Below are 26460 nucleotides of genomic sequence, written 5' to 3'. Positions count from 1 at the left end.
TTCAGCTCATGAAACATTGTACAAACACTACCTGTTGTGTTTGTAGTTTTGTTCAGTATAACTGCATTCTAAACTGAAGACCATGATTAGTTGATTACTGTGTGTCACCAATCAGGACTTCCCAGCTTACAGCTACAGAAAGTCAGAGATATGGAACTCAGTGGAGAGTGACTGTAATAACATCGAGCAATCAAACATTAAAGGCATTCTCTGGGGATTTCACTTCACCGGACTGTACGTGTACCACTGCAGCACAAATTGGATGTGTTGTCACTGTATTTGCTCAATGTTAAATCAAATAAAATAAAAGTTAGTGTCAGCAGGTCCTTTAGGTCAGTGTTTCCCAACTCCAGTCCTCGAGTACCCATCACAGTACACATTTCTGTGGTGGCCCCGGACCAGCACACCTGATTCAACTAATCACCAAACCTTCAATGACTTGAATCAGGTGAGTTTGTCCAGGTCTTACAACAAAAATGTGTGCTGTTGGGGTACTCAAGGACTGGAGTTGGGAAACACTGCTTAAGGTGGAACAATTTACTTGAAAAGCAATCCTAAAGATCCCATTACCCGGCTGTGTGTACACTGATTGTAGATGTCCTTTCCATTTCCATACAGAGAGACTTTGAAGCAAGGCCTTTGATTTGACCAGTCAATAAAATCCAATGCAGTGCATCTTGGGATGTTCCCATGAGGGGAACCAAAGGGTAGAGTGAGTACCTCAGGCCATATGATAAAATAAGTTGAAAGGTGATGGTCAGGAGCCACTAGAGGACACATGGCCCAATTATGACTCTTTTAATAACTTTATTTTAAATCTTGCTCAACTGGGGTTTGTTAACTATAAAATAAAGGTTGTGGAGGAATCGCCCTACAATGTGACCTTACGCATTAAGCAGATTGGAGTTCCTTACTTTAACTTCTTAAGGGCAGCTCTGCCTTGAGAACATGTTTATGTTTAGGAAATAAATGTGATTGTTTGAGTTTAGGCAAGTAATTCCAATTGGTTGAGGTTTGGGTTAGGCTAAGATTACATAAAACATTTGATTGGCTAAGTGTACTGTCGCGAAGGTTGGGTTGCGAACAAGCATGCTTGTGAATGAAAATGTGAATGTTAATGACATCCTCCACCAACACGCACCACCACCAAACGATATATCATTCTTTCTGCCCCTTGAGGCAGAACAGCCCTCAAAACAAAATTGAACAAGCACAGATTGTTGCTTTGTTGTTAGATGTGATACGTGTGCAGTAGTTATGCAGTCAACTATTGTTAGTTCTGAATGTATTAAACACAGAGTACAGACAGTGTTAAGATGTGTGTTATTTTACAGGACCACAAAGAAGACCGTTCCAGACGTATACATCTGTAACCTGGCCGTGGCTGATGTGGTCCACGTGACGGTCATGCCCTTCCTGATCCACCAGTGGGCCCGGGGGGGGCATTGGGTGTTTGGCAGCACCCTCTGCACCATCATCACCTCCCTGGACAACTGCAATCAGGTGGCCTGTGCAGCCGTCATGACCGCTGTCAGCCTGGACAGGTGAGTAATATGATATGGGAGTCAGTTTGCCTTGTGTTCTGTTGCCGGTTGGCAATACCCAGTTGGCAATAAAGCACAGGTAGGAGACCGGCACATAAAAACACAAAAATTACAATTAAGCAATCCATTTCTGTCCAGATCTTCACATTTTCATATTTGGAACATGTCCTTGCATGCCATGCACTGAGTATGTAATTTGACACTTCATTAGATTCTGATGATAATTGGGGAGTTGACTTTGCCAAGCTGTTGAAGGTTAAATGTCTCAGTAGTGGAAAAAGGTGTATAGTCAGTTCAAATCAAAGTTTATTGCTTGCGCACACAGATTTGCAGATGTTATTGCAGGTGCAGTGAAATGCTTATGTTTCGACGGTGCAGTAATATCTAGTATAAAATATCCCAAAAGAAAAAAAAATCTAAAAAATAAATTAAGAAATCAGAACGAGCAATGTCAGAGTCCGAAATATAAATAAACTCAGCAAAAAAAGAAATGTCCCTTTTTTTCAGGACCCTGTCTTTCAAAGATAATTTCTAAAAATCCAAATAACTTCACAGATCTTCATTGTAAAGGGTTTAAAACTGTTTCCCAATGCTTGTTCAATGAGCCATAAACAATAATGAACATGCACCTGTGGAACAGTCGTTAAGACACTAACAGCTTACAGACAGTAGGCAATTAAGGTCACAGTTATGAAAATTTAGGACACTAAAGAAGCTTTTCTACGGACTCTGAAAAACACCAAAAGAAAGATGCCCAAGGTCCCTGCTCATCTGCGTGAACGTACCTTAGGCATGCTGCAAGGAGGCATGAGGACTGTAGATGTGGCCAGGGCAATAAATTGCAATGTCCGTACTGTGAGACACCTAAGACAGCGCTACAGGGAGACAGGACGGACAGCTAATCGTCCTCGCAGCGGCAGACCACGTGTAACAACACCTTCACAGGATAGGTACATCCGAGCATCACACCTGCGGGACAGGTACAGGATGGCAACAACAACTGCCCAAGTTACACCAGGAACGCACAATCCCTCCATCAGTGCTCAGACTGTCCGCAATAGGCGAGGAGAGGCTGGACTGAGGGCTTGTAGGCCTGTTGTAAGCCTAGACATTACCGGCAACAACGTTGCCTATGGGCACAAACCCAACTTTGCTGGACCAAACAGGACTGGCAAAAAGTGCTCTTCACTGAAGAGTTGTGGTTTTGTCTCACCAGGGGTAATGGTTGGATTCGCGTTTATCGTAGAAGGAATGAGCATTACACCGAGGCCTGTACTCTGGAGCGGGATCGATTTGGAGGTGGTCTGGGGTCTTTCTACTCTCTCCAGATGAAATCTTGCGACTCGTGAGGTCCAAAATGTCCAGAGTCGCTCCCCTCCTCAAGAAACAAACACTTGAGCCCTCTGACGAAGAAATTACAGGCTGGTATCCCTTCTTTTTTCCCCCAAAACAGTTGAGCGTGTTTTCTCTGACCAACCTGCTCACTGTCTCTCTCAGAACAACCTTCTTTACCCTAACCAGTCAGGCTTCAAGACGGGTCATTCAACTGAGACGGCTCTTCTGTGTCACGGAGACTGCCAATCGAACCCAAACACTGCTAATCCTGACTCTCTCTCCTCTGTTCTCATCCTCCTAGATCTATCCGCTGCCTTCGACACAGTGAACCATGGTCCCGTGTGGCTCAGTTGTTAGAGCATGGCACTTGCAACGCCGGGGTTGTGGGTTTGATTCTCACGGGGGACCAGTATGAATGAAAATGTATGCACTAACTACTGTAAGTTGCTCTGGATACGAGCGTTTGCTTAATGATTAAAATATAAACATAATCCTCTTCTCCACCATCTCAGGCCCTGCACATTCTTGGATTGTATCCTGGCAGGCCGCTCCCACCAGGTGACGTGGAGAAGATCTGTGCCTGCATCACGTACTCTCACTACTGGGGTCCTTCAGTGCATGGTTCTAGGCCCTGTCCTCTTCTCTCTATACACCAAGTCACTTGGCTCTGTCATATCCTCTGTCATTTTAATAGGCTGTCATTGTAAGTAAGAATTTGTTCTGTTCTGGCTTGCCTAGTTAAATAACAGGTGGCGACACACATCTCTGCTTGCCAGGCAGATATCGCAGCTAGGTTGTCGGCCACCACCTCAACCTCGACAAGACAGACGTGCTCTTCCTCCCGGGGTCCTGCTCACTCCAAGACCTCTCCATCATGGTTGACCCAACAGTGTACCCCTTCCGGAGAGCAAAGAACATTGGCATGACCCTGGATAACACTGTTATTCTCTACATACATCAAAGCAGTGACTCACTCCTTCAGGTTCATGCTCTGCAATATCTGTAGAATCCAATCCTTCCTCACATAGGTGGCGCAGGTCCTAATACAGGTACTTTTTTTATCTCCCATCTGGACTACTGCATTTCGCTGTTGGCTAGGAACTCGTGCCATCAAACCCCTGCAACTTATCCAGAATGCCGCAGCACGTCTAGTGTTCAATCTTCCCAAGTTCTCCCATGTCACCCCACTCCTCCGCACACTCCACTGGCTTCCAGTCGAAGCTCACATCCACTACAAGACCATGGTACTTGCCTATGGAGCAGTAAGAGGAACTGCCCCTCCCTACCTTCAGGCTCTGCTCAAACCCTACACCCCAACCCGAGTACTCCGTTCTGCCACCACTGGTCTTTTATAAACTAACACCCTACCAGCACCCACTTTGTTGATAGCTACTTCAAATGTGGATGGGGCGTGTTATCTGCTGTCTCCTGTAGTCCACGATCAGCTCCTTTGTTGACATTGATTGAGAGGTTATTTTCCTGGCACTACTCTGCCTGGGCTCTCACCTCCTACCGTTTGGCTGTCTCGTTGTTGGTCATCAGGCTGTTGTGTTGTCTGCAAACTTGATGATTGAATTGGAGACATGCATAGCCACGCAGTCATAAGTCAACAGGGAGTACAGGACGGGACTTAGCATGCACTCCTGTGGGGCCCATGTGTCAGCGTGGGGGAGGTGCTGTTGCCTACCTTCACCTCTTGGGGTCGGCCCGTCAGGAAGTTTATGGCCCAGTTGCACAGGGAGGGGTTCAGACTCAGGGTCCTGTGCTTAGTGATGATCTTGCAAGACACTATGGTGTTGACGGCTGAGCTCTAGTCAATGAACAGCATTCTTACATAGGTATTCCCCCCCAAACCCTCTTTTACACTACTGTTACTCTCTGTTTATCATATATGCATAGTGACTTTAACCATATCTACATGTACATACTACCTCAATCAGCCCGACTAACCAGTGCCTGTATATAGCCTCGCTACTGTTATTTTTCACAGGCTTTTTTTTACAGTTTATTTTATTTCTTTATTTTCCTATTGTTCGCCTAATACCTTTTTTGCACTGTTATAGCCTATAGATAAGCATTTCACTGTAAGGTCTACTACACCTGTTGTATTCGGCGCACGTGACAATAAAACTTTGATTAGATTTATTCATCTTGTCCAGGTGGGATAGGGCAGTGGGCAGTGCAATGGTGATTGCGTCATTCGTGAATCTGTTTGGGCGTTATGCAAATTGTGGTGGGTTCAGGTGTCGGGTAAGGTGGAGGTGATATGAAGGGTGCCGTCTTTCTGTGTCCTGACACTCTTTGTGGTCACCAAAGATCCCATTGCATTATCGGAAGAGTACAGGTGTTAACCCTGGTGCCCTGGCTAAATTTGCAATCTGACCCTCATACCATCATTGCCACCTAATCAACTCCAAATTGGCTCATTCCCTCTCCCCCGTATAAGTTTCCCCCGGTTTGTTGCCGTAAATGAGAATGTGTTCTCAGTCAATTTTCCTGTAAAAATAATATATATATATACACACACATACATCTATATGGTTGAAGTCGGAAGTTTACATACACTTAGGTTGGAGTCATTAAAACTTGTTTTTCAACCACTCCACAAATTTATTGTCAACAAACTAGTATTGGCAAGTTGGTTAGGACATATACTTTGTGAGTGACACAATACATTTCTCCAACAATTGTTTAGAGAGAGTGAATTTTAAGTTCAATAATCTATCACAATTCCAGTGGGTCAGAAGTTTACATACACTAAGTTGACTGTGCCTTTAAACAGCTTGGAAAATTCTAGAAAATTATGTCATGGCTTTAGAAGCTTCTGATAGGCTAATTGACATAATTTGAGTCAATTGGAGGTGTACCTGTGCATGTATTTCAAGGCCTACCTTCAAAATTCAGTCCCTCTTTGCCTGACATCATAGAAAAATCAAAAGAAATCAACCCCCAAAAATTGTAGACCTCCACAAGTCTGGTTCATCCTTGGGAGCAATTTCCAAACGCCTGAAGGTACCACGTTCATCTGTACAAACAATAGTACGCAAGTATAAACACCATGGGACCACGCAGCCGTCATACCGCTCAGGAAGGAGACGCGTTCTGTCTCCTAGAGATGAACGTACTTTGGTGCAAAAAGTGCAAATCAGTCCCAGAACAACAGCAATGGACCGTGTGAAGATGCTGGAGGAAACAGGTAAAAAAGTATCTACATTCACAGTAAAATGAGTCCTATATCGACATAACCTGAAAGGCCACTCATCAAGAAAGATGCCTGCTTTGCTGAAGGAGGGACTGGTGCACTTCACAAAATAGATGGCTACATGAGGAGGAAAATTATGTGGATATATTGAAGCAACATCTCAAGACATCAGTCAGGAAGTTAAAGTTTGGTCGCAAATGGGTCTTCCAAATGGACAAATGACCCCAAGTATACTTCAAAGTTGTGGCAAAATGGCTTAAGGACAACAAAGTCAAGGTATTGGAGTGGCCATCACAAAGCCCTGACCTCAATCCTATAGAAAATGTGTGGGCAGAACTGAAAAAGCGTGTGTGAGCAAGGAGGCCTACAAACCTGACTCAGTTACACCAGCTCTGTCAGGAGGAATGGGCCAAAATTCACCCAACTTATTGTGGGAAGCATATGGAAGGCTACCCGAAACGTTTGAACGAGTTAAACAATTTAAAGGCAATGCTACCAAATATGAATTGAGTGTATGTAAACTTCTGACCCACTGGGAATGTGATGAAAGAAATAAAAGCTTAAATAAATAATTCTCTCTACTATTATTCTGACATTTCAAATTCTTAAAATAAAGTGGTGATCCTAACTGACCTAAGACATTCATTCAGTCTACAGTGAATGAGGCCCATTACCCATTTCCACCACTGCCCACTCCTGCTGGTCAGTGAGCACACGGCCACGGCCATCACCATGTTTTGTGTTTTTACTTGCATTACAATATGTCATTTACTGTAAATGTAATGGTAAAGCATAGTGCATATTTTGCAGATTTACCGGTTTTCTTGGCAAAATGTTTTCGATCAAATTTATCTTTTCAGATTGGGTTGAACTAATCCGGCAGCCTCTGCCATGGTAAGGACTCTCTTTAAAAGCCTGGGCTTTTAAAAAATAGGCTTGAAGGTTCAGTTCCTGAAGGAAACTATTCACTATTTAAAGTGAATAGAATAAAAGGGAAACGTGTAGGTAGTCAAACTGTACATTGTACAAACAGAATAGAAAGGTTCAAAACTTTTGTGGTACATTACAGCACAGTTAAAAAAATATATGGCAAAACTGGATAGTGTTCAGAGATGGGAGGGGTTGAGGGGAGCTGAAGTGTGGGATAACAAATAAAAATAAAAACAACTAATGTAAAATATACTGTGCCTGTAAAATGTATATAGGTTCAGAACTTTTGTGAAACATCACAGCAGAGTTTAAAAAAATATACAGCATGGCAAATAGAAATAAAACGGTATCTTCAGAGGTAGATGTGAGAGTTTGAGTGGAGCTGAAGGATGGAACTAAAAACAAACAAGATTACTGATATAAAATACACTGTGTCTGTAACATGTATGTACAGTGGGGCAAAAAAGTATTTAGTCAGCCACCAATTGTGCAAGTTCTCCCACTTAAAAAGATGAGAGGCCTGTAATCTGTCATAGTTGAAGTGTACCTATGATGAAAATTACAGGCCTCTCTCATCTTTTTAAGTGGGAGAACTTGCACAATTGATGACTGACTAAATACTTTTTTGCCCCACTGTATATAGTATGTACTGTATAAGCTTGAAGTAGAAGCCTAGGTGTTGTAGTCCGCTGGTTTACTCCAATTAGGGAGAGGTGGTAGGGTAACGGGAAAGTAATACAGGAAAATATATAATATATATTTATAAAAAATATATATGGGGGATTGGAAATGATGCAGACAATTACATTGATTGAAGCCACAAAAATATAAAAGCATGTAGAGTGTTGGTCCCATGTTCCATGAGCTGAAATAAAAAAATCCCAGTCATTTTTCATACGTACAAAAATAACATTTCTCAAAAATGTTGTGCAGACATTTGTTCACATCCCCGTTAGTCTCCTTTGCCAAGATAATCCATCCACCTGACAGGTGTGGCATATCGAGAAGCTGATTAAACAAACAGCATGATAATCTGGGGCGGCAGGTGAGAGCATTGGGCCAGTAATCGAAAGGTTGCTGGATCTAAACTATTGTAGCTTTAAACTGCCAATTAAAAAAAAAATTGAATATCTACATAGGCGTACAGAGGCCCATTATCAGCAACCATCACTCCCATGATCCAATGGCACGTTGTGTTAGCTAATCCAAGTTTAGCATTTTAAAAGGCTAATTGATCATTAGAAAACACTTTTGCAATTATGTTAGCACAGCTGAAAACTATTGTGCTGATTTAAAGAAGCAATAAAACTGGCCTTCTTTAGACTAGTTGAGTATCTGGAGCAACAGCATTTGTGGGTTTGATGACAGGCTCAAAATGGACTGAAACAAAGACCTTTCGTCTGAAACTCATCAGTCTATTCTTGTTCTGAGAAATGAAGGCTATTCCATGTGAGAAATTGCCAATAAACTGAATATCTCGTAACATGCTGTGTACTACTCCCTTCACAGAACAGGGCAAACTGGCTCTAACCCGAATAGAAAGAGGAGTGGGAGGCCCCAGTACACAACTGAGCAAGAGGACAAGTACATTAGAGTGTAGTTTGAGAAACATACGCCTCACAAGTCCTCAAATGGCAGCTTCATTAAATATTACCCGCCAAACACCAGTCTCAAGTCAACAGTGAAGAGGTGACTCAGGGATGCTGGCCTTCTAGGCAGAATTGCAAAGAAAAAGCCATATTGCAGACTGGCCAATAAAAATAAAAGATTAAGATGTGCAAAAGAACCCAGACACTGGATAGAGGAACTCTGCCTAAAAGGTCAGCATCCTGGAGTCGCCTCTTCACAGTTTACGTTGAGAAATGTCTAACTTTTGAACGGTAGTGTAGGTAGGGGTAAAGTGACTATGTATAGATAATAAACAGTGAGTAGCAGCAGTGTAAAATCTAAGGGGGAGGGTGTCAATAAAAACTGTCAGTGTGGCCATTTGATTAATTGTTCAGCAGTCTTACGGCTTGGGGGTAGAAGCTGTTGAGGAGCCTTTTGGACCTAGGCTTGGCGCTTCGGTACCGCTTGCCGTGTGGTAGCAGAGAGAACAGTCTATGACTTGGTTGACTGTCTTTGACAATTTGACAATTACCCTCTGTAGTGCCCTCCGTTCTAATTCCGAGCAGTTGCCATACCAGGCGTTGATGCAACCGGTCTCTGATGCAGTTGTATTACTTTTTGAGAATGAAATGAAAGGGTATTGTGAGCATTGCATTGTGAAAGGTATTTCTAGATGAAACATTGATTAGGTTTGGTGAAAAAGTTATTGTGATTTTGTGTGTTGTACTTAGTCATTTGAAAATGTTTTTAAAGTAAAAAAAACAAACAGCCTTTTGATGATCTGTTTAGATTTTTATACAACAATTTCCCATATATCTGACGCTGTCTGGTTAAAAAGAGTATGACGTTGTTGCCCCCTGTAGCATTGAATGCAAGGGAAGCCAGCGAGCATTTGGCCTCCCTTGATAAAAAAAGTATAAAATAATAACCAATCAGCATTGAGCTAAACTGAGTGAGCTCACCTGTGAATGGTCCTCGGGCACCAAAAAAATGTCAAGGGAAGCCATTTGGCTTCACACCAATCACATCACATCGAGAGCAAAATGTCATTGACAGAAAAAACGTGCATCTCGTTGTGTTGTTTTCCTCCGGTGGCTAGCCAGCTAAACTTGGCCCTTTCCTAAATTAGCCATGGATGGAGATAGATATTTGGATGTGTGGTTTTACTTAATTCTCCATACCGGCCAATGTGTCTTCTTATTATCTCGGCTTTAGGCCTATATATCACGGTCGCAAAGGCATATGAACTAACAGGTTATAGAAAAAACAACACAATTATCACAACACATGTAATATAGCTTTTTCGGGGGGCTTGGCTTCCCCAGTGATTAAAAAATGAATTAGAAAATTGTTTGACAACCCTATTTCTAAGCTTTTAAATGATATCAATCTCAACTGTTTATCTTTTCCAGAGATGAAGACATGGATATCTCATGGTGTGGTGGGGTATGCAAAATAGGGTATCTTTGAGCACCTTTATCTCTTGAAAGTTTATGCATTCAGGTCCAAAAAGTCACTTTCTGAGCACTTCAAACAATGGGAAAATATTTATGGAGGTTTCGTTCAAATCAAAAGGGGTGCTGTCAAAAAGTGATTGAACTCAAATGGATTTAACCATTAGCCAGGCTAACACTCCACTGTATTGCATTAAGTACAGCATTATTCCTAACATTTCCTTTCACAGGGGTTGTGGTACGAACGTCGTGCAGGTTAACATTGTGCATTCACCATACACACTACATTCCATGATGTCTGTGATTGCATTCCTATTTATACTTCCATAGAAACCTAAAGTACGTAATCAATAATGTCCTTTAGTATTCCAAACTGCTGTTACACTTTCTAAACTGTATTTACCATCCAATCCAGGGACATTTCTAGACGTTTTACTTTGGTTATGTTAAATTCATTCTTATACAAATGGAATACAAAATGCCAGACGAGGTACAGTAGCATAACTTGGAGGGAAAATCCATTTCCCTCAACTTCTTAAAAGTGATATCTGGCTCAGATTAGGAACAACAAACAGATTTGTGGAAGTTGAATCATTTATTGGTTTTTCTTTAACCCTGAATGACCTGTTTCTAGTGATATGCAGATGGTGTCACGGCTTCAGTTGTATAATTGATAGCATAGCGGCCTCCATGTCAATGTCGCCTGGGTATTAAAGATATGCCAGTTGGAGGCTAAACCCACTGACAATAGTTTCTAGCTAACTGTTCTGCTCATGATCAAAGTAACCTTTCCATTCGTTCCAAGCCAGCACAAAATGAAAACTCAATCATCTCACCCGCAATCTCTACACACTCTCACTCTACAGTCTAATCTGCACTGTATTACAGATAGTAACATAGAGACCCTACCTGACTTTGTATAGATTGGTTAGCTGACAACGTCACAAAAACAATGTGCACGCTTCAACGGAGCAGAAGTCCATAAATTGTTGTGATTCTGGGTGGCCAAACGGCTAGCAACAATGACAAGAAACTGCCATGTGGGGAATCATAAAAGTGTCTCGTTTCTGCTGCGGTGGTTTCATCTTGTTCTTAACACCGTTTTGTTTTGAGGTGTTTGATTGATTTCATGTCAATGCTAATATTGCTAAAGTTTGCTAGCTAGCTAACCAACAACTTTAACAATGCATTTGAGAGACAACACGTGCTCATTGTGCAACTGTATTATGTTTTCAATAAACAATGGAGACAAAATATAATTTACATGTTGTCATTCTGAAGCCAACCTTGTCTGGTTTGCCCCACAGTTGTGCACGCGTCAGTTTTGTTGCTCAACAACTTACCCTTCTATAGATTGTTGTGTTGTCAGTCTATGTCTGCAAGGATAGAAATTAGGTTATTTAATGGGGATGTATGTTTGTGGCATATAGTGTCACTGACATTTAGGGTCAGTTTTGCGCTCTTATGATAGCACAATTGGAAGAGGAAATCATACATTCAGAGGACAGCTGTTGCATCCTATAGATAATTAAATCAGCATGTTTCTATGAGTGATGTACCACTGGCATACATGAAGACCATGGTATTGTACTGCTGCTGCTGTTCTTGTTATCTGAATATTGTGAAATACAGCTTGCTTATTAAGGCAATTAAGAGATTGATTTGGAGGTTGGAGGTTGGTCTGATTGACAAGAGCATTGATAAACCTACTGGTTTTCCTGGTTTCAAGTACTGATCCAGATTTATCAAGGGACCAGATCTAAATTCACTGTATTGTTACTCACTTAATATTCATGTAAATGAATGAGGACTAATTTAAACTAAACTTGCAGGCAATTAAATCCCATTCTGTTACCCTTGAAAGTCTGAATCCTGGGTCCAGTCAGTCGATCCTGTATCCTAATTATCTCTAATTATATGGTTAACACAGAGAGCCATTTGTCTGTGTGTGAGTGAGAATAATATTTAAAAGAAACAGAATAATGTGGTATAATACATAGTAATCTACTCCCACTCACAGATAATACATCCCTGTTGTCATGTCACTTCCCTAACAACCCATTTAATTTGTTTTCATTGTTATGTTTCACATTAACAGACAACCATAGTTTTGTCAGATTTCCCCTTAAAACGGTTTAATTGGTCAGTTCCTCACATTGATCTATCAACTGTCTCATAGGTACCTGGCGGTGGTGCACCCGTTCCGTCTGATGACCCTCCGCACCCGCGCTAAGACAATCTGGATCAACCTGTTTGTGTGGGTGGTGTCATTTGTCATAGTCCTTCCCGCCTGGGTCCACTCCAAGGTGATTCGCTTCCCTGACGGACTGGAGAGCTGCTCCATGAACCTGGTCACTCCCAAAGAGGTGCTCTGGTAAGGTCACAACCCTGACATAACATCAAATCAACATTGAATTTGGGTGGATATTTAATTGAGTTGACTAACATGATTTCAACATGGGGTAAACCAGTCCATGAAATCATGTTGTTGGTTTGTGCTTGAAATACATGTTTAATGTTAAAAGAAATACAAAATATGATGTTTATAGAACTTGGTGTCCAATGTATATTTGTCTAGTGGGGTCAGATGACTCATGCTGGTCTCTATATCATGATCCTCTACTCTAGTGGTTCCCAAACATTTTATAGTCCCGTACCCCTTCAAACATCCAACCTCCAGCTGTATACCCCCTCTAGCACCAGGGTCAGCGCACTCTCAAATGTTGTTTTTTGCTGTCCTTGTAAGCCTGCCACACACAGACTATATGATACATTTATTAAACATAAGAATGAGTGTGAATTTTTGTCACAACCCGGCTTGTGGGAAGTGACAAAGAGCTCTTATAGGACCAGGGCACAAATAATAATCAATAATTTTGCTCTTTATTTAGCCATCTTACATATAAAACCTTATTTGTCCATCAAAAATGGTGAATAACTCACCACAGGTTACTGAGAAGGGTGTGCTTGAAACTCTGAGCGCAGCCCTGTCCAGAAATCTGACAGTGGCTTCTCATAAAATTCTATTTTCACAGAACCGCTTGTTGCAATTTTGATGAGGCTCTCTTGTTCAGACATCCGTAAGTGGACTGGAGGCAAGGCATGAAAGGGATAACGAATCCAGTTCTTTGTGTCGTCAGTTTCAGGAAAGTACATGTGTAATTGGGCACCCAGCTCACTCAGCTGCTTCGCTAAATCACATTTAACCTTTTCCGTAAGCTTGAGTTCATTTGCACACAAAGAATCATACAATGATGGAAAGACCTGTGTGTTGTCCTTGTTAATGCAGACAGAAAAGAGCTCCAACTTCTTAATCATAGCCTCAATTTCGTCCCGCACATTGAATATAGTAGTTGCGGAGGGTCCCTGTAATCCTAGATTCAGATCATTCAGGCGAGAAAAAACATCACCATGCAAGCGGTCAGACAAGTGAAAATGATTGTTAGTAAAGAAAACTTAAAGCTTGTCTCGCAATACAAAACAATGTGTCAATACTTTGCCCCTTCATAATCAGCGCAATTCTGTATGTTGTGAAAGCATTACATGGTCGCTGCGCATATCATTACATAATGCAGAAAATACACGAGAGTTCAGGGGCCTTGCTTTAACAAAATTAACCATTTTCACTGTAGTGTCCAAAACGTCTTTTAAGCTATCAGGCATTTCCTTGGCAGCAAGAGTCTCTCGGTGGATGCTGCAGTGTACCCAAGTGGTGTCGGGAGCAACTGCTTGCACGCGCCTTACCACTCCACTGTCTCCCTGTCATTGCTTTTGCGCCATCAGTACAGATACCAACACATTCTGACCACCAAAGTCCATCTGATGTCACAACGCTGTCCAGTACTTTAAATGTTGTCCTTGTTACCAGTGGTTAGCAGAAGAGGATGCCTTCCTTAATTGACCTCCCATAAACGTAACGGACATGTGCCAGGAGCTGTGCCAGGCCCATATAATTCACTGCCTTTTTTCGAAGCAGTAATTGTTTCAAAACATCTCCTGCCATGTCACTGATGCGTTGTGAAATAGTGTTGTTTGATGAAGGCATTGTCTGTATAGTTTTTTGGCCTTTTCTCCCAGAATTGTCCCAGCCATATCCGCGGCAGGCCCCCTTGAACTTTGCGACCTTTTGCCACATTTCAGGCTTCAAACATAAAGATATAAAACTGTATTTTTTTGTGAAGAATCAACAACAAGTGGGACACAATCATGAATGGAACAACATTTATTGGATATTTCAAACTTTTTTAACAAATCAAAAACTGAAAAATTGGGCGTGCAAAATTATTGCATGGTCCCATGGTGTTTATACTTGCGTACTATTGTTTGTACAGATGAATGTGGTACCTTCAGGTGTTTGGAAATTGCTCCCAAGGATGAACCTGACTTGTGGAGGTTTACAAATTATTTGATGAGGTCTTGGCTGATTTCTTTTGATTTTCCCTTGATGTCAAGCACAGAAGCACTGAGTTTGATGGTCGGCCTTGAAATACATCCACAAGGTACACCTCCAAATGACTCAAATTATGTCCATTAGCCTATCAGAAGCTTCTAAAGCCATGACATAATTTTCTGGAATTTTCCAAGCAGTTTAAAGGCACAGTCAACTTAGTGTATGTAAATGTAAAATGTATGTGAAATAATCTGTCTGTAAACAATTGCTGGAAAAATTACATCATGCACAACGTAGATGTCCTAACCAACTTGCCAAAACTATAGTTTGTTAACAAGAAATTTGTGGAGTGGTTGAAAAACGAGTTTTAGTGACTCCAACCTAAGTGCATGTAAACTTCCGACTTCAACAGTACATGTAGGTAGAGTTATTAAAGTGACTAGGCATAGATAGAATTTAGTTACTATCAAATGAACAAATGTATTCATTGCAGTGGGACATCCCACTGGGCACAGACATCAGTTCTATGTCTCGTTTTGATTGACATTTGGTTGAGTTGTTTGGTTAACGTGAATTCAACAAAATCTGTAACCATTTCGTTTAAAAATTGGGTGAAAAAAAGATGAAATGCCCTTACTTTGTGAAAATACAATTAGTTTTCACCGTTGATTCAACATTCATCACATTATTGGGTTGAAATGTTATGGAATGCAAACAACATTGATTCAACTAGTTTTTTCCCAGTGGGATGGCACTAGCTCCTGCAAGCTGACAACACATGTTCTCTCTCTCCCTCCTTCCCTCCATCCCTCCCTCCCTCCCCAGGTACACCCTATATCAGACCATCACGTCTTTCTTTCTGCCCCTGCCACTTATCATCACCTGTTACATGCTGATCCTGTGCTATACCTGGAGGATGTACCTGAAGAACAAAAGGGAACGGCGGTGAGTCATGCCCGCTGGCAGCTGCCCAGTGGGCACACATGCGCATGCATAGAGCAAGGCTGAATAACGTCATACCCTGGGCAGGGCGAGAGAATACCCTGGGCAGAGAGAGTGGCCATTATCTCTAGTGGCAGAAACGTAGTTGTGGTCATCAACCATGGCAGAGGCTGATAGTTACATAAAGACACAGAGACACACAGAGGTACTAGATACAGTAAATGTGAGGCACTAGAAATAGAGATGCCCACAAGTATGAAATTACAGGTTTTGGCGGGTGTTCTAAAAATAAATTGCATTTAAAAAAGTTCTATGCTGGAGAAAAATAACGGTACCATGACCTCCACTTAGTAATCTAGTCACTAGTCATCTCTCTCTCTCTCTCTCTGTGGGTAGAAATTGAGCCTGAGGACAAGGTTATCCACTCAGTAAACCAAAATGACAGACAACAAATATGGGGATGACTTATCTGATGCAGGAAGGACTTCTTGATGTATGCTTCTATGCTGGTCATTATTGTCACTAAGCCCTGGTTCCTCTCCCCTCCTCAGCTTCAGTGCTAACAACCAGTCCCGGGAGCGAGCCATCCGCCTCACCAAGATGGTTCTGGTCCTTGTGACGGTTTTCCTGGTGAGCGTAGGGCCCTACCACATGCTCCAGCTGGTCAACTTAACGCTGCGGCGGCCCACACTGGCCTACTACACCTGCTACTACCTGTCAGTGTGCCTCAGTTACGCCGCCAGCAGCATTAACCCTTTCATCTACATCCTGCTCAGCGGACACTTCCGTCGCCGGCTCACTTACCGCAAGCCGCCCAGTAGGCCTGTTGTTGAGAGGGAGCCTAACGGGCCCCAGGTCCGTACACCACACTCCAGCTTCTGACAGTCTTGTCCTCAAAGCAGGCACAACCACACACACACACACACACACACACACACCCCACCACAACTACAGCCTGTCCCCAACACACTGCGTGGGGCATTACCTATGGCAGGAGCATTACCTTTTGATCAAGGATTGCTTTATTTGACATTGTGGATTGACTTACACCTCAACAGGATCAGAGTGTTGTTATTTATTTTTTATTATGGTTTTCAAAAGGACTGTACGATAGCATTGGGATATTGCAAGGATTGATCCACTATCATTTTGGATTTCCCTGAATTCGGCTGACAATACTTTCACTGTGTATTTTATTGTATAGCTAAAACACAAATAACACATACTAAGTGTTTGCCATTAACACATAGTTTGGCATTTTTTTTCAACCTATAGTTAGTGTTGCTGTATCATTAATTGGTGCATTGATTGGATTGTGTGGGACTTTGAACTCACAGAAACATCTGTCCTACTGTATGTACGGCTAACAGTGCTGAGACTGCTGAGTGAATACTTCTTTTTTGACCATTAGTCTGAATGCTAAGCATTAGACTGGAATCACTGGGATCGGTCCAGGGTGATTTGGTACTGTCTGGTGTTAACTGGGCTGGACTGGGAACTGGCCCCAGGATGTAACGGTATTACTAGTCAACAGACTGACTGAACACGGGCCACAGACACACAGATAGACAGCACCACCAGGGGCATCTAATCAAACAACTCCTCCTTACCCTCACCCAGCTTGTGATCAATAAAAAGCCTATAGCAAACCAGATCAGACAGATAGGAGCAGCGTCACACCCCCGGCAAGGCTAAGGGGAGACTACAGTGCAACCCCTCCCCACTCTCTCTTTCTCTATCGTTCTCTCTCTATGGTAATCCCACTCTGTTTTTACTCTAAAATTGCCTCAGGCATAGAGTAATTTGACATATTGATCAATATGTCTCAATGTCAACACACTCCTGCTGTCTCCAGGATTTCCAATTAGTCTCTTATTGGATTGGTTGTGATCAACATACTAAATTCCATTGTGTTATTGGTCGACGATGGATATATTTGTATGTTATCAGTACCAGTGTACCTAATTTATTAACGTTAACTCTCTGCTCACACCTCCACCACCTTCCAATAACATCAGATTATTAAATCGACTAATATACCAATGTAATATAATTCGATTTTATTCCTACTCGCTCTCTATACTCTCTTCAACTGTTACTTCAAAATATTCCCTTCCCATACTACTGCCTGTATAAATCTTCCATCTCTTTGTACACCTCAATCCTCTTATTTCCCCGCTGTGCCTCAACCCCATTACCTCTTCCCCTTTCTCCATCTCTCCCTATACACATTGCTCTCTGCACTTAAGCAGTGGTGTAAAAATACTTGAAAGTACTACTTAAGTCGTTTTTTGTTGTTGTATTGTAACGCCTGCTCCCAATCCCCCTCTCTGGTGCTCGAGGGCGCCAGGCTGCCCTTCGTTACGCACACCTGTCACCATCATTACGCGCAACTGTGCAATATTGGACTCACTCTGTCTGCTCCTCACTCTGTTCCCTGTACAGCATATTGTTGTAAGGTTTCCCTTGTCCAGACGCTGTCCTTGTTTCGTTCATGTCCATTATTCTTTAAATGTTCACTTCCTGTACTTGCTTCTTGTCTCCCAGCGTCTGTCCTCACAGGTATCTGTACTTTATATTTTTGATTACTTTTACTTTTACTTCACTACATTCCTTCACTACACACACAATTATCATGAGAACATCCCTGATCATCCCTACTGCCTCTGATCTGGCAGACTCACTAAACACATACTTCATTAGTAAATTATGTCTGAGTGTTTGAGCGTGCCCCTGGCTATACGTAATAAAAAAATAAAAAAAAGCAAATGGTGCCGTCTGGTTTACTTAATATAAGGAATTTGAAAGGATTTATACTTTTACTTTTGAATCTTAAGTATATTTTAGCAATTACGCTTACTTTTGATACTTAAAATATTTAAAACCAAATACTTTTAGACTTTTACTCAAGTAAGAGTAGTCACTGGGTGACTTTCACTTTTACTTGAGTAAATTTCTATTAAGGTATCTTTACTTTTACTCAAGTATGACAATTGGGTACTTTTTCCACCACTGCACGTAGGCACCTCGCGGGTCAAATTGAGGGTCTCTGTGTTTGTAAAGGGTGCTAGTCCACAAAGTGGACGACGGCATATAAAAGAGATGACGTACTCTGGATAATTATTTCAGGTACTTCGTATGTTTTAATTTATTTTCTACTTTCTTTTGGAAATGACACAAGTCACCTTCCTGGTTCCAGTCAGTCTGCCAGTCTGGGGGAGACAGACGGACGGACGGACGGACAGACACCTGTAACCTGACTTTGTTTGACCTTGTTTACCCCATTCTGGCATCATGTCAAACCAGGACCTTGTCAGTAACACTGGCACCACTGAGTCCCCGCAGCCTAGCGTCTGTCTTTCCCAAGACCGTCTGCCGTAGTGAACCCAGACACCCTCTCCTCTAACCCATCCCACCCTGCTCACCCTGTCCCTGTCTAGTGTCTGTCTACCCCCATCATCCAAAAGGTGGAACAGATAGTCATGCATTCATGTAATGAATTATAGAATAGAGCACACATTGAGAGGCACAGAGTCAGCCACAGAGCAGCACAACTGAATATAGAGTTGGAGCTCTTTCACTCGGTTTAGGAAAAAATTGTGTTGCATATGTCTACATAGTCAAATGTGTCCAGAATGTGTACAAATAAAAAACAATCAAGACAGTCCATAACGTTGTAGGAGTCTGACGTCATTGTTTCAAGTTGTTATTGTTGTTTTCTTAGTAAGGCTTTTGAGCGTTAGTGTTATTACAGTTTGTAAATAGAAAATATGCTGTCTTATTTTTTGTCTTATTCAATAACATGTGACCTTGATGTTTGTATCTTAGTGAGAGAGAGAAACAGAAAAAGAGAAAGGCAGAATCCCAATTAAAACTATTTTATTTTAGCATTATTATAGACAGCAGAGGGCACCCTTTTCCAATGTTCCTCAAAACTGCAGTGTTTCCCAACTGTTGGGACGTCACAACTGGTTTGACTTGTTCTGTCTACTTGCCTCACACGGCATCCAAATGTCAGTAAATTACATCAGATTTTTTCTGTACACATTTTTGTACAGTAAACCATACATTTAATCATAATTTAATTTATTTTATTTTATTCTTCCCCACACATCTTAAACAAAGACAAGATTAGGCCTATTTATTTAACCTTTATTTAGCTAGGCAAGTCAGTTAAGAACACATTCTTATTTACAATGACGGCCTACCCAGACCAAACCCAGACGACGCTGGGCCAATTGTGCACCGCCCTATCCCAATCCCAAAAGGAGCAAATTGAGTTGAAGTGAATTATAGATACAACACCGTGGTGTCAGTTGCCACTTGTTTTGCAGTCACTGACCACCTCATTGACCAACTACAGCATGGATAGGCAACCCTGTTCCTGGAGTATTGCAGGTACTGTAAGATTTTGTTCCAACTAGGCACCACACCTGACCAACGTGTACATAGCCAAGTTATCATTGTGCATTCATTCCTTGTGTTATTATTTCTCTATTATTTTTATTTTTCTCTGCATTATTGGTGAAGGGCCCGTAAACATGTAGTCTACACCAGTTGTTTACGAAGCATGGGACAAATAAAATGTTATTTTGATTTGATTTGATCAGTCCATCGAATGCCTAAATTGAACACACCTGGTCTTCCAGGTCGGTTAAATCATAAACATGAAGTGCCTTCCCCCTGACCTACAGCTGAGTGGTACCGTGACCAGTGCTTCATTGTCAAGCCCTGACCACTGCCCTAGCCTATGGTCCAGAATGGTGTGATGCCTATGTCAAAACCCCCTGCCTTACATTGCTACTGTAATCTGAAAGTGCTCCCGATGAAGCTATGGAGATACAGTATTATGCATGTTCCATTCAATTATGTAGGTGAAGTCATGGCCACCAGAGTAGGCCATTTGCTTTACAGCTGATTTGACCCACCTCCTGCTGACCTTACCACTGATCTTCAGTGCTGGGGTCTCAACTTACTATTGAGAGTAAGAATAGTAGAATACACTAGATACAATTTTGATATTTGGTTATGTTTCATTTGGGAGTTTTTTTTCTTATGTCAGTCACTGACAGTCACTCAATTAGCCATGTTAGCTAAGCATTTTTAGATTGGTAGTTAGTTTAGCCAGTTATCTAAACTTGTTGTAATTATGGCCGAATACTCACCGAGCGTATATGGCATCAATATGAGTCAGAAACATTTATTAGTCAGAAACATTTATTGACTACAAAGTGTAAAACAGGATACTTTTGGTCATAAAGTCAATCTCATCCAAAACTGGGATCTGGAGATGCTAGAAAATATTGTGTGTCACAGAATGAAGGGTACCATAACAATTTTCTATGGGTTGGGTTCATTTTAATTCTGCCCACATGCCCACAGCTGGCTGCAACATCAATTATAATGCCCATGGTCAATTTGGTTTGACATTCGATATCACTATGGGGCTAATTAGGGACCATCAGTAATTTACACAATGGTCACTGGACAATATTTAAAAAGGTCAAAAGCTCCACATGTCAATGACCTTAAAAACCTCAAAGCAACTATACATTGTAGAAATTCATATACAAATATTGAGCGCATTTAATGAGACAACAAAAATGTGTGCAACATGAAAATATTGGGTCATTAGCATTGTGTAATTTATTGACGGTCCCTAACTATCCCCAGAGATAGGCTATCCAAAGGTAAACCAATTTTTACATGGTCACATGGGTTCCATGGTTAGCTGAAGCTAAAAAAAATAAAAATAAAAAGATTGGCTAACTCTTCCCACCTGCAAACACACACATAAAACCACATCCAGAAACCAACTCAGGTTTGTATTCAGTCATGGCCACTATCATTTCGCAATGAACCAAATCAGAGAGGAAGAGGCGAAGAAAGAGAATTTACTCCACCCTAAAATCTGTCCTGTGAGCTAAACCCTTTTTTGTATGGAGATCTATGAGAGTGTCGAATTACGTGAGGTGTATTTAATCGAATAGAAGTTTCGTAATGTTTAAGCTGTTACACGTGTACTGATAGGCATATGAGTGGATGATATTTGAAAAACTATTTAGTTGTTCCTTTTGTTCAAACATGTATCTGCCCTCTCATTGGCTAGAATGGCCCCACCTGATCTCGCCTGCCCACAATCACTGAAGACATGTATTTCCATTGCTAAAGCAGTAAACTAGGCTATCTTGTCAATATAACAGATCATCTTTGATCTTTGATCACCTAATTTCCCAGACACAAACATGGAAAAACTACAAGTCCTTAAGAGAGAAAATAGCACGCATAAAACCCCTGACTGTTTTGCGATTCACTTGACTGATTCTGTGAATAATGTATCAAGACATCTCGGTTTCTCCAGACAGCTCGTGCTTCCCGCCCTACGCACAGGTTTTCGCCTGTGAGGCAATGGTGGGCACAGGTTTCCGACAGCCTGTTGGTTTCTCGGACGGGTACCACGCTCAGATAGCAAGCAACCCCGAAAGACTGGACGACTTTTACATAATTAGACGAGGCTTCTCGCCGCGGTGTGACTCAACTCCGAATTGAACATGACAAGTGTGATCACGACCCAAAGTCGCGTTTAATTAATTCTTTGTTTCAATTTAGATGAGACAGTCTTACCCGAATCCCCCACTGAAAACCTCTCAGTCCTTTCTGTGGCCAAAATAAATGGTTGTTGATGGTTTTGACCTTATCCGACATGGTAGGACAAGCCTGTTTTGTTTAACTCAGCAAGCACTCGACCTAGGCTACTGTAGAGAAATATAGCCTGCTACATCACACTATTGGTAGGGTGTCCACCCGACCTGCTGAGGGTCTCAAAACTCTAAATTAGCATGACAGGAGCTGAATTAAATGTAAAAGGCTTTTAAAATAAGACGCTTGGTTAAGCTCAGTACTTCGTTGATATTTAATTTCACTTGATTTTGTGAAAAAAAAAAAAAAAAAACAGGAATATCGCATTCATTTGAAAAGCATATAGGCTACTAAAAGATAAATACTACATATCATATCTCAATCGAGATGTCTTACTTCTATTGTTTTATAATAATAGGCCTAAGTAAAACTTGAATAACAGTTTTCATTATAAAAATCTCAAAGCCCTTCATAACAAAAAAACGAACAAATAAGCAATATATGAAAATTGAGACGACTTCTTTGAACACTGCATCCTCGGCAGATAGATAACGAATTCAACAGGAACGTGAACCTCTCGGGTATCCTTCATTCTCCTACAGCATTCTGCCTAGCTGAGGCGATGCTGTGCAATCTTCCTTATTTTTGATCTTTTTTTTAAAATCTGGCCTCCATTGATTTAATCACCCTAATTGTGGCCATCCCACAAGGGTAAAAAGTCCAATACATCTTTAACGGGTTGTGATAGACATGAAGTTTGGACCATTGGTTTTCTTAGAGGATTCCCAGCTAGCAGCGAACGTTTTGAGAACCATATGTTTCTTAGAGCTTGGTTGTCCTATAGATATTTAGCATACAACCTTCCCACAATGTTCTGGGAATGGTGCAGGATACCCAGCTAGCCATAACGTTCTGAGAACCATATGTTTCTTAGATAGGAATTTCAGTACTTCAGCATAACATTTCCTACAGGTTTCCTTGTGGTTCTATTTAGTGAATAAATAAATAAAAATTGATCAGAGAACGTTAAGAATCAACGTTCTTCCGTGGGAATTTCAGTACTTCAGCATAAAGTAAACTCACCCCATTCTGTACAAATGTGCGCAGCCGCAGCATTCAAAGGAGGCTACAAAGAAAACTAATGGGACTGTAGCGACTGTGTTGACGTCAAAATTGGGGGTTGTGAACTAGGTTTCTATTCAAGCGTTGATTGACATGGTAATAGCTCTATAGTTTTGGAGAAAAGTTGAAAAAACGGACCCTCCGTTACATCTAGGCGTGTCATGTCGTAATGTACAGCACGCATAAAGCAACTATTTCTGTCTTACAATCTCTCTCCATCAGGTGTAGCACTTCACTCATCGTTTAACAACAAGAAATGGACAGTGACGGGTGTAAGGGGGGATACCTAGTCATTTTGAGTCATCATTGCATGCGATCATCATTCTCAAAGCCGCTGTTTTACTTCTAAGATCACTTTAACACCGCCCTAAAAACCCGATTCAAATTCGACACAAACCTTTAAATAGGTATGTAATGAAACATTATATAAACTCTTTATAGTGTTTTATTTGCATTTTAGACAGAATAAGGTGATAAATTGGGCAGATCGAGTGAAAAAAAGCAATTTTCCCACACGACATCTCTCCTTCTCACTATCATGCATTAGTTTAGCTTCCCCACCCCCCATTTTTAAAAACACCCAACGGGGCTTATTGCCTGCTTGAATTATGCAGAAACGGGTAGCATTTAGGTCATGTCATTTATTTTGTTGGAAAGGGGGGAAATTGTGCCTTACAATGGTATTGACATTACAGTTGATCTGGAAGTATTACGTTTTTGGGGCGCTAAAATAAGGGCAATTGTACGGACCAAGGCGATGTACGAGTTTACGTGAGTTTACTATAATGTTTTCTTCGGGTTCCGAAGTCATGTTCTCAAAACATTAATAAAACTTTCCATAAAAACCACAAGAAAAAGTTCCAAGAATGTTATTGAAACACATATACATTCCATTCTCAGCTTCAACTAAATTCTCTCTATCCTTTACCTTGTTGAGTGTGTTGGCTGCGCCCACTAATTCACCACACCTGATCTTAATGACTGCTTGTTTCCTTTGAAATGGGGTCTGTATAAATAGACTAAAATGAACAGCTTTGTATCAGTAAAAAAACACAGCATGGTAGTGTTAAGGTTTTCTTGCGGTGAAAGAGAGTCGGACCAAAATGCAGCGTGGTATTCTTGATACATGTTTAATGACAATGAAAAAACGAACAATACAAAAACAACAACCGTGAAAACCTATACAGCCTATCTGGTGCAAACAAACACAGAGACAGGAACAATCACCCACGAAACACTCAAAGAATATGGCTGCCTAAATATGGTTCCCAATCAGAGACAACGATAAACACCTGCCTCTGATTGAGAACCACTCCAGACAGCCATAGACTATGCTAGAAAACCCCACTAAGCCACAATCCCAATACCTACGAAAAACCCCAAGACAATACACACCACATAAAAAACCCATGTCACACCCTGGCCTGACCAAATAATAAAGAAAACACAAAATACTAAGACCAGGGCGTGACAGCTAGCTCCATCCTGCTGAGGCAGTGGACTAATTCCATGGGTAGAGAACAGAAGATCATAGGTTCTAATCTCACTGATGCCGTGCCATAGTAAAATATAGATGTGTTTGCATGATTAATGCCTAAGTAAATTAATTCCCATGTGTGATTGGAGTTCAAAACAGTTAACCTAAGCTAGCAGAGTTATTCAAAGTCTTATTGAAATATGTTCTCAGAATGTTATTAAATAACCTAGCATTTCTGTTCTCAGAATGTTAATAAAACCTCCAAGGAAAATGTTCAGGGAACCATAGTAAAATGTTCTCAGCAACTCCATGCAAGTTCCCAGAAAAGGCACTTTTTTTCAACTTCAGTTCTCAGAATGTTTAATAAAAAACATTCCGTTTTACTGGTCAGAAAACGTATGGCTTTTTTTCCCCAGAAGCAATGTGAATTCAAAAACTTACATTCCCACATCTTCCAAGGAACTGAATGTGCTAGCTGGATTTGCTACACAATAATCATATTATTTTAGGCCAGGCCCATGTTGACATGATAGACTAATAGCTTCAGTTTCTGACATTGGCCGATTAGTGTTTATTGTATACCAATATTTAAATAATTTTTCTGGCAACGAACACTAAGGAAAAAATGGCCTATTTTGAATAATCTTGTGTCCGTAAACTGAATGCATGGCGAGGCTTGCTATTTTTCCCACCCTTACCATTTAGGAACATGCTCGCACGGCTTGTGCTGATTATTCACTTCTTGTTACAGTTCCAGATGGACCAACACATGCTGGAAATATGACATGTAAGATACAGATTTACATTTGACCTCAATCCTTCACTTCTGCCCCACAAGACAGACAAGGAATTTGACATATTTAACAACCTTGGTCCTTGAATTAACTACTTTGCTACAGCATACAGAAGCAGAGGCCTACCTTCACCTGACATTTCCTCAAATGTGAGCAGAAATGTTAATATAGGCCAAATGTGCTACATTGACTCTGTTCATTTTTAAATAATAAAGAGTAGCTGCTAGATGAAGTGCTTCAGCTATCCAGGGCTAGACAAGTATACTGGAAAAAAATGTAAACGCGAAATGCAACAATTTCAAAGATTTTACTGAGTTCAGTTCATATAAGGAAATCAGTCAATGGAAATAAATGCATTAGGCCCTATATAGATTTAACATGACAAGGAATACAGATATGCATCTGTTAGGGTGTGGATCAGAAAACCAGTCAGTATCTGTGTTCGTTGTCCGTATCTTATGCCTGCCCATACCATAACCCCACCGCCACCATGGGGCACTCTGTTGGCAATGTTGACATCAGGAAACCACTCGCCACACAACACCATACACGCTCCCTGCCGTCTGCCCAGTACAATTGAAACTGGGATTCATCCGGGAAGAGAACTTCTCCAGTGTGCCAGTGGCCATCGAAGGTGATAATTTGCCCACTGAAGTCAGTTACGATGTCGAACTGCAGTCACGTCAAGACCCTGGTGTGGACGATGAGCATGCAGATGGTCTGCGGTTGTGAGGCCAGTTGGACTTACTGCCAAATTCTCTCAAATGACGTTGGAGGGGGCTTATGGTAGAGAAATGATCATTAAATTATCTGTTAACAGCTCTGGTGGACATTCCTGCAGTCAGCATGCCAATTGCACACTCCCTCAAAATTTGAGATATCTGTGGCATTGTGTTGTAACAAAACTGCACATTTTAGAGTGGCCTTTTATTGTCCCCTTCACAAGGTGCACCTGTGTAATGATCATACTGTTTAATCAGCTTCTTGAAATGCCACACCTGTCAGGTGAATGGATTATCTTGG

At 41.3% G+C, this 26460-nt stretch overlaps 1 protein-coding gene across 2 annotated transcripts; it reads left to right on the top strand.

Annotated features, from left to right (window-relative positions):
• The first annotated feature begins 471 nt into the window (after positions 1-471).
• LOC118366521 (melanin-concentrating hormone receptor 2-like) lies at positions 472-18135 on the top strand. Of its 2 annotated transcripts, XM_052494068.1 has the most exons (6): positions 472-527; positions 619-712; positions 1335-1544; positions 12253-12447; positions 15289-15408; positions 15957-18135. In XM_052494068.1, the coding sequence occupies exons 2-6, from the start codon at positions 666-668 to the stop codon at positions 16285-16287; spliced, it is 903 nt and encodes a 300-aa protein (XP_052350028.1). In that variant the 5' UTR covers positions 472-527; positions 619-665; the 3' UTR covers positions 16288-18135. The 2 variants fall into 2 exon arrangements, with proteins under 2 accessions (XP_052350028.1, XP_035605032.1); XM_035749139.2 differs by lacking the exon at positions 472-527 and having other exon boundaries at positions 579-712.
• Positions 18136-26460: the final 8325 nt, after the last annotated feature.

The sequence above is a fragment of the Oncorhynchus keta genome, chromosome 34, assembly GCF_023373465.1.
Source record: "Oncorhynchus keta strain PuntledgeMale-10-30-2019 chromosome 34, Oket_V2, whole genome shotgun sequence".
Classification (NCBI taxonomy): domain Eukaryota; kingdom Metazoa; phylum Chordata; class Actinopteri; order Salmoniformes; family Salmonidae; genus Oncorhynchus; species Oncorhynchus keta.
The sequence above is the reverse complement of the archived record's forward strand: the minus strand, read 5'-3'. Positions and strand labels throughout refer to the sequence as shown.

Bases quoted from the DNA above. Each gene is read 5' to 3' on its own strand.
- LOC118366521 (XM_052494068.1), top strand. From the start codon at position 666: ATGCAGTGCATCTTGGGATGTTCCCATGAGGGGAACCAAAGGGTAGA. The intron at 713-1,334 runs GTGAGTACCTCA...GTTATTTTACAG, and splicing joins GAGGGGAACCAAAGGGTAGA to GACCACAAAGAAGACCGTTC. The intron at 12,448-15,288 runs GTAAGGTCACAA...CTCCCTCCCCAG, and splicing joins ACTCCCAAAGAGGTGCTCTG to GTACACCCTATATCAGACCA.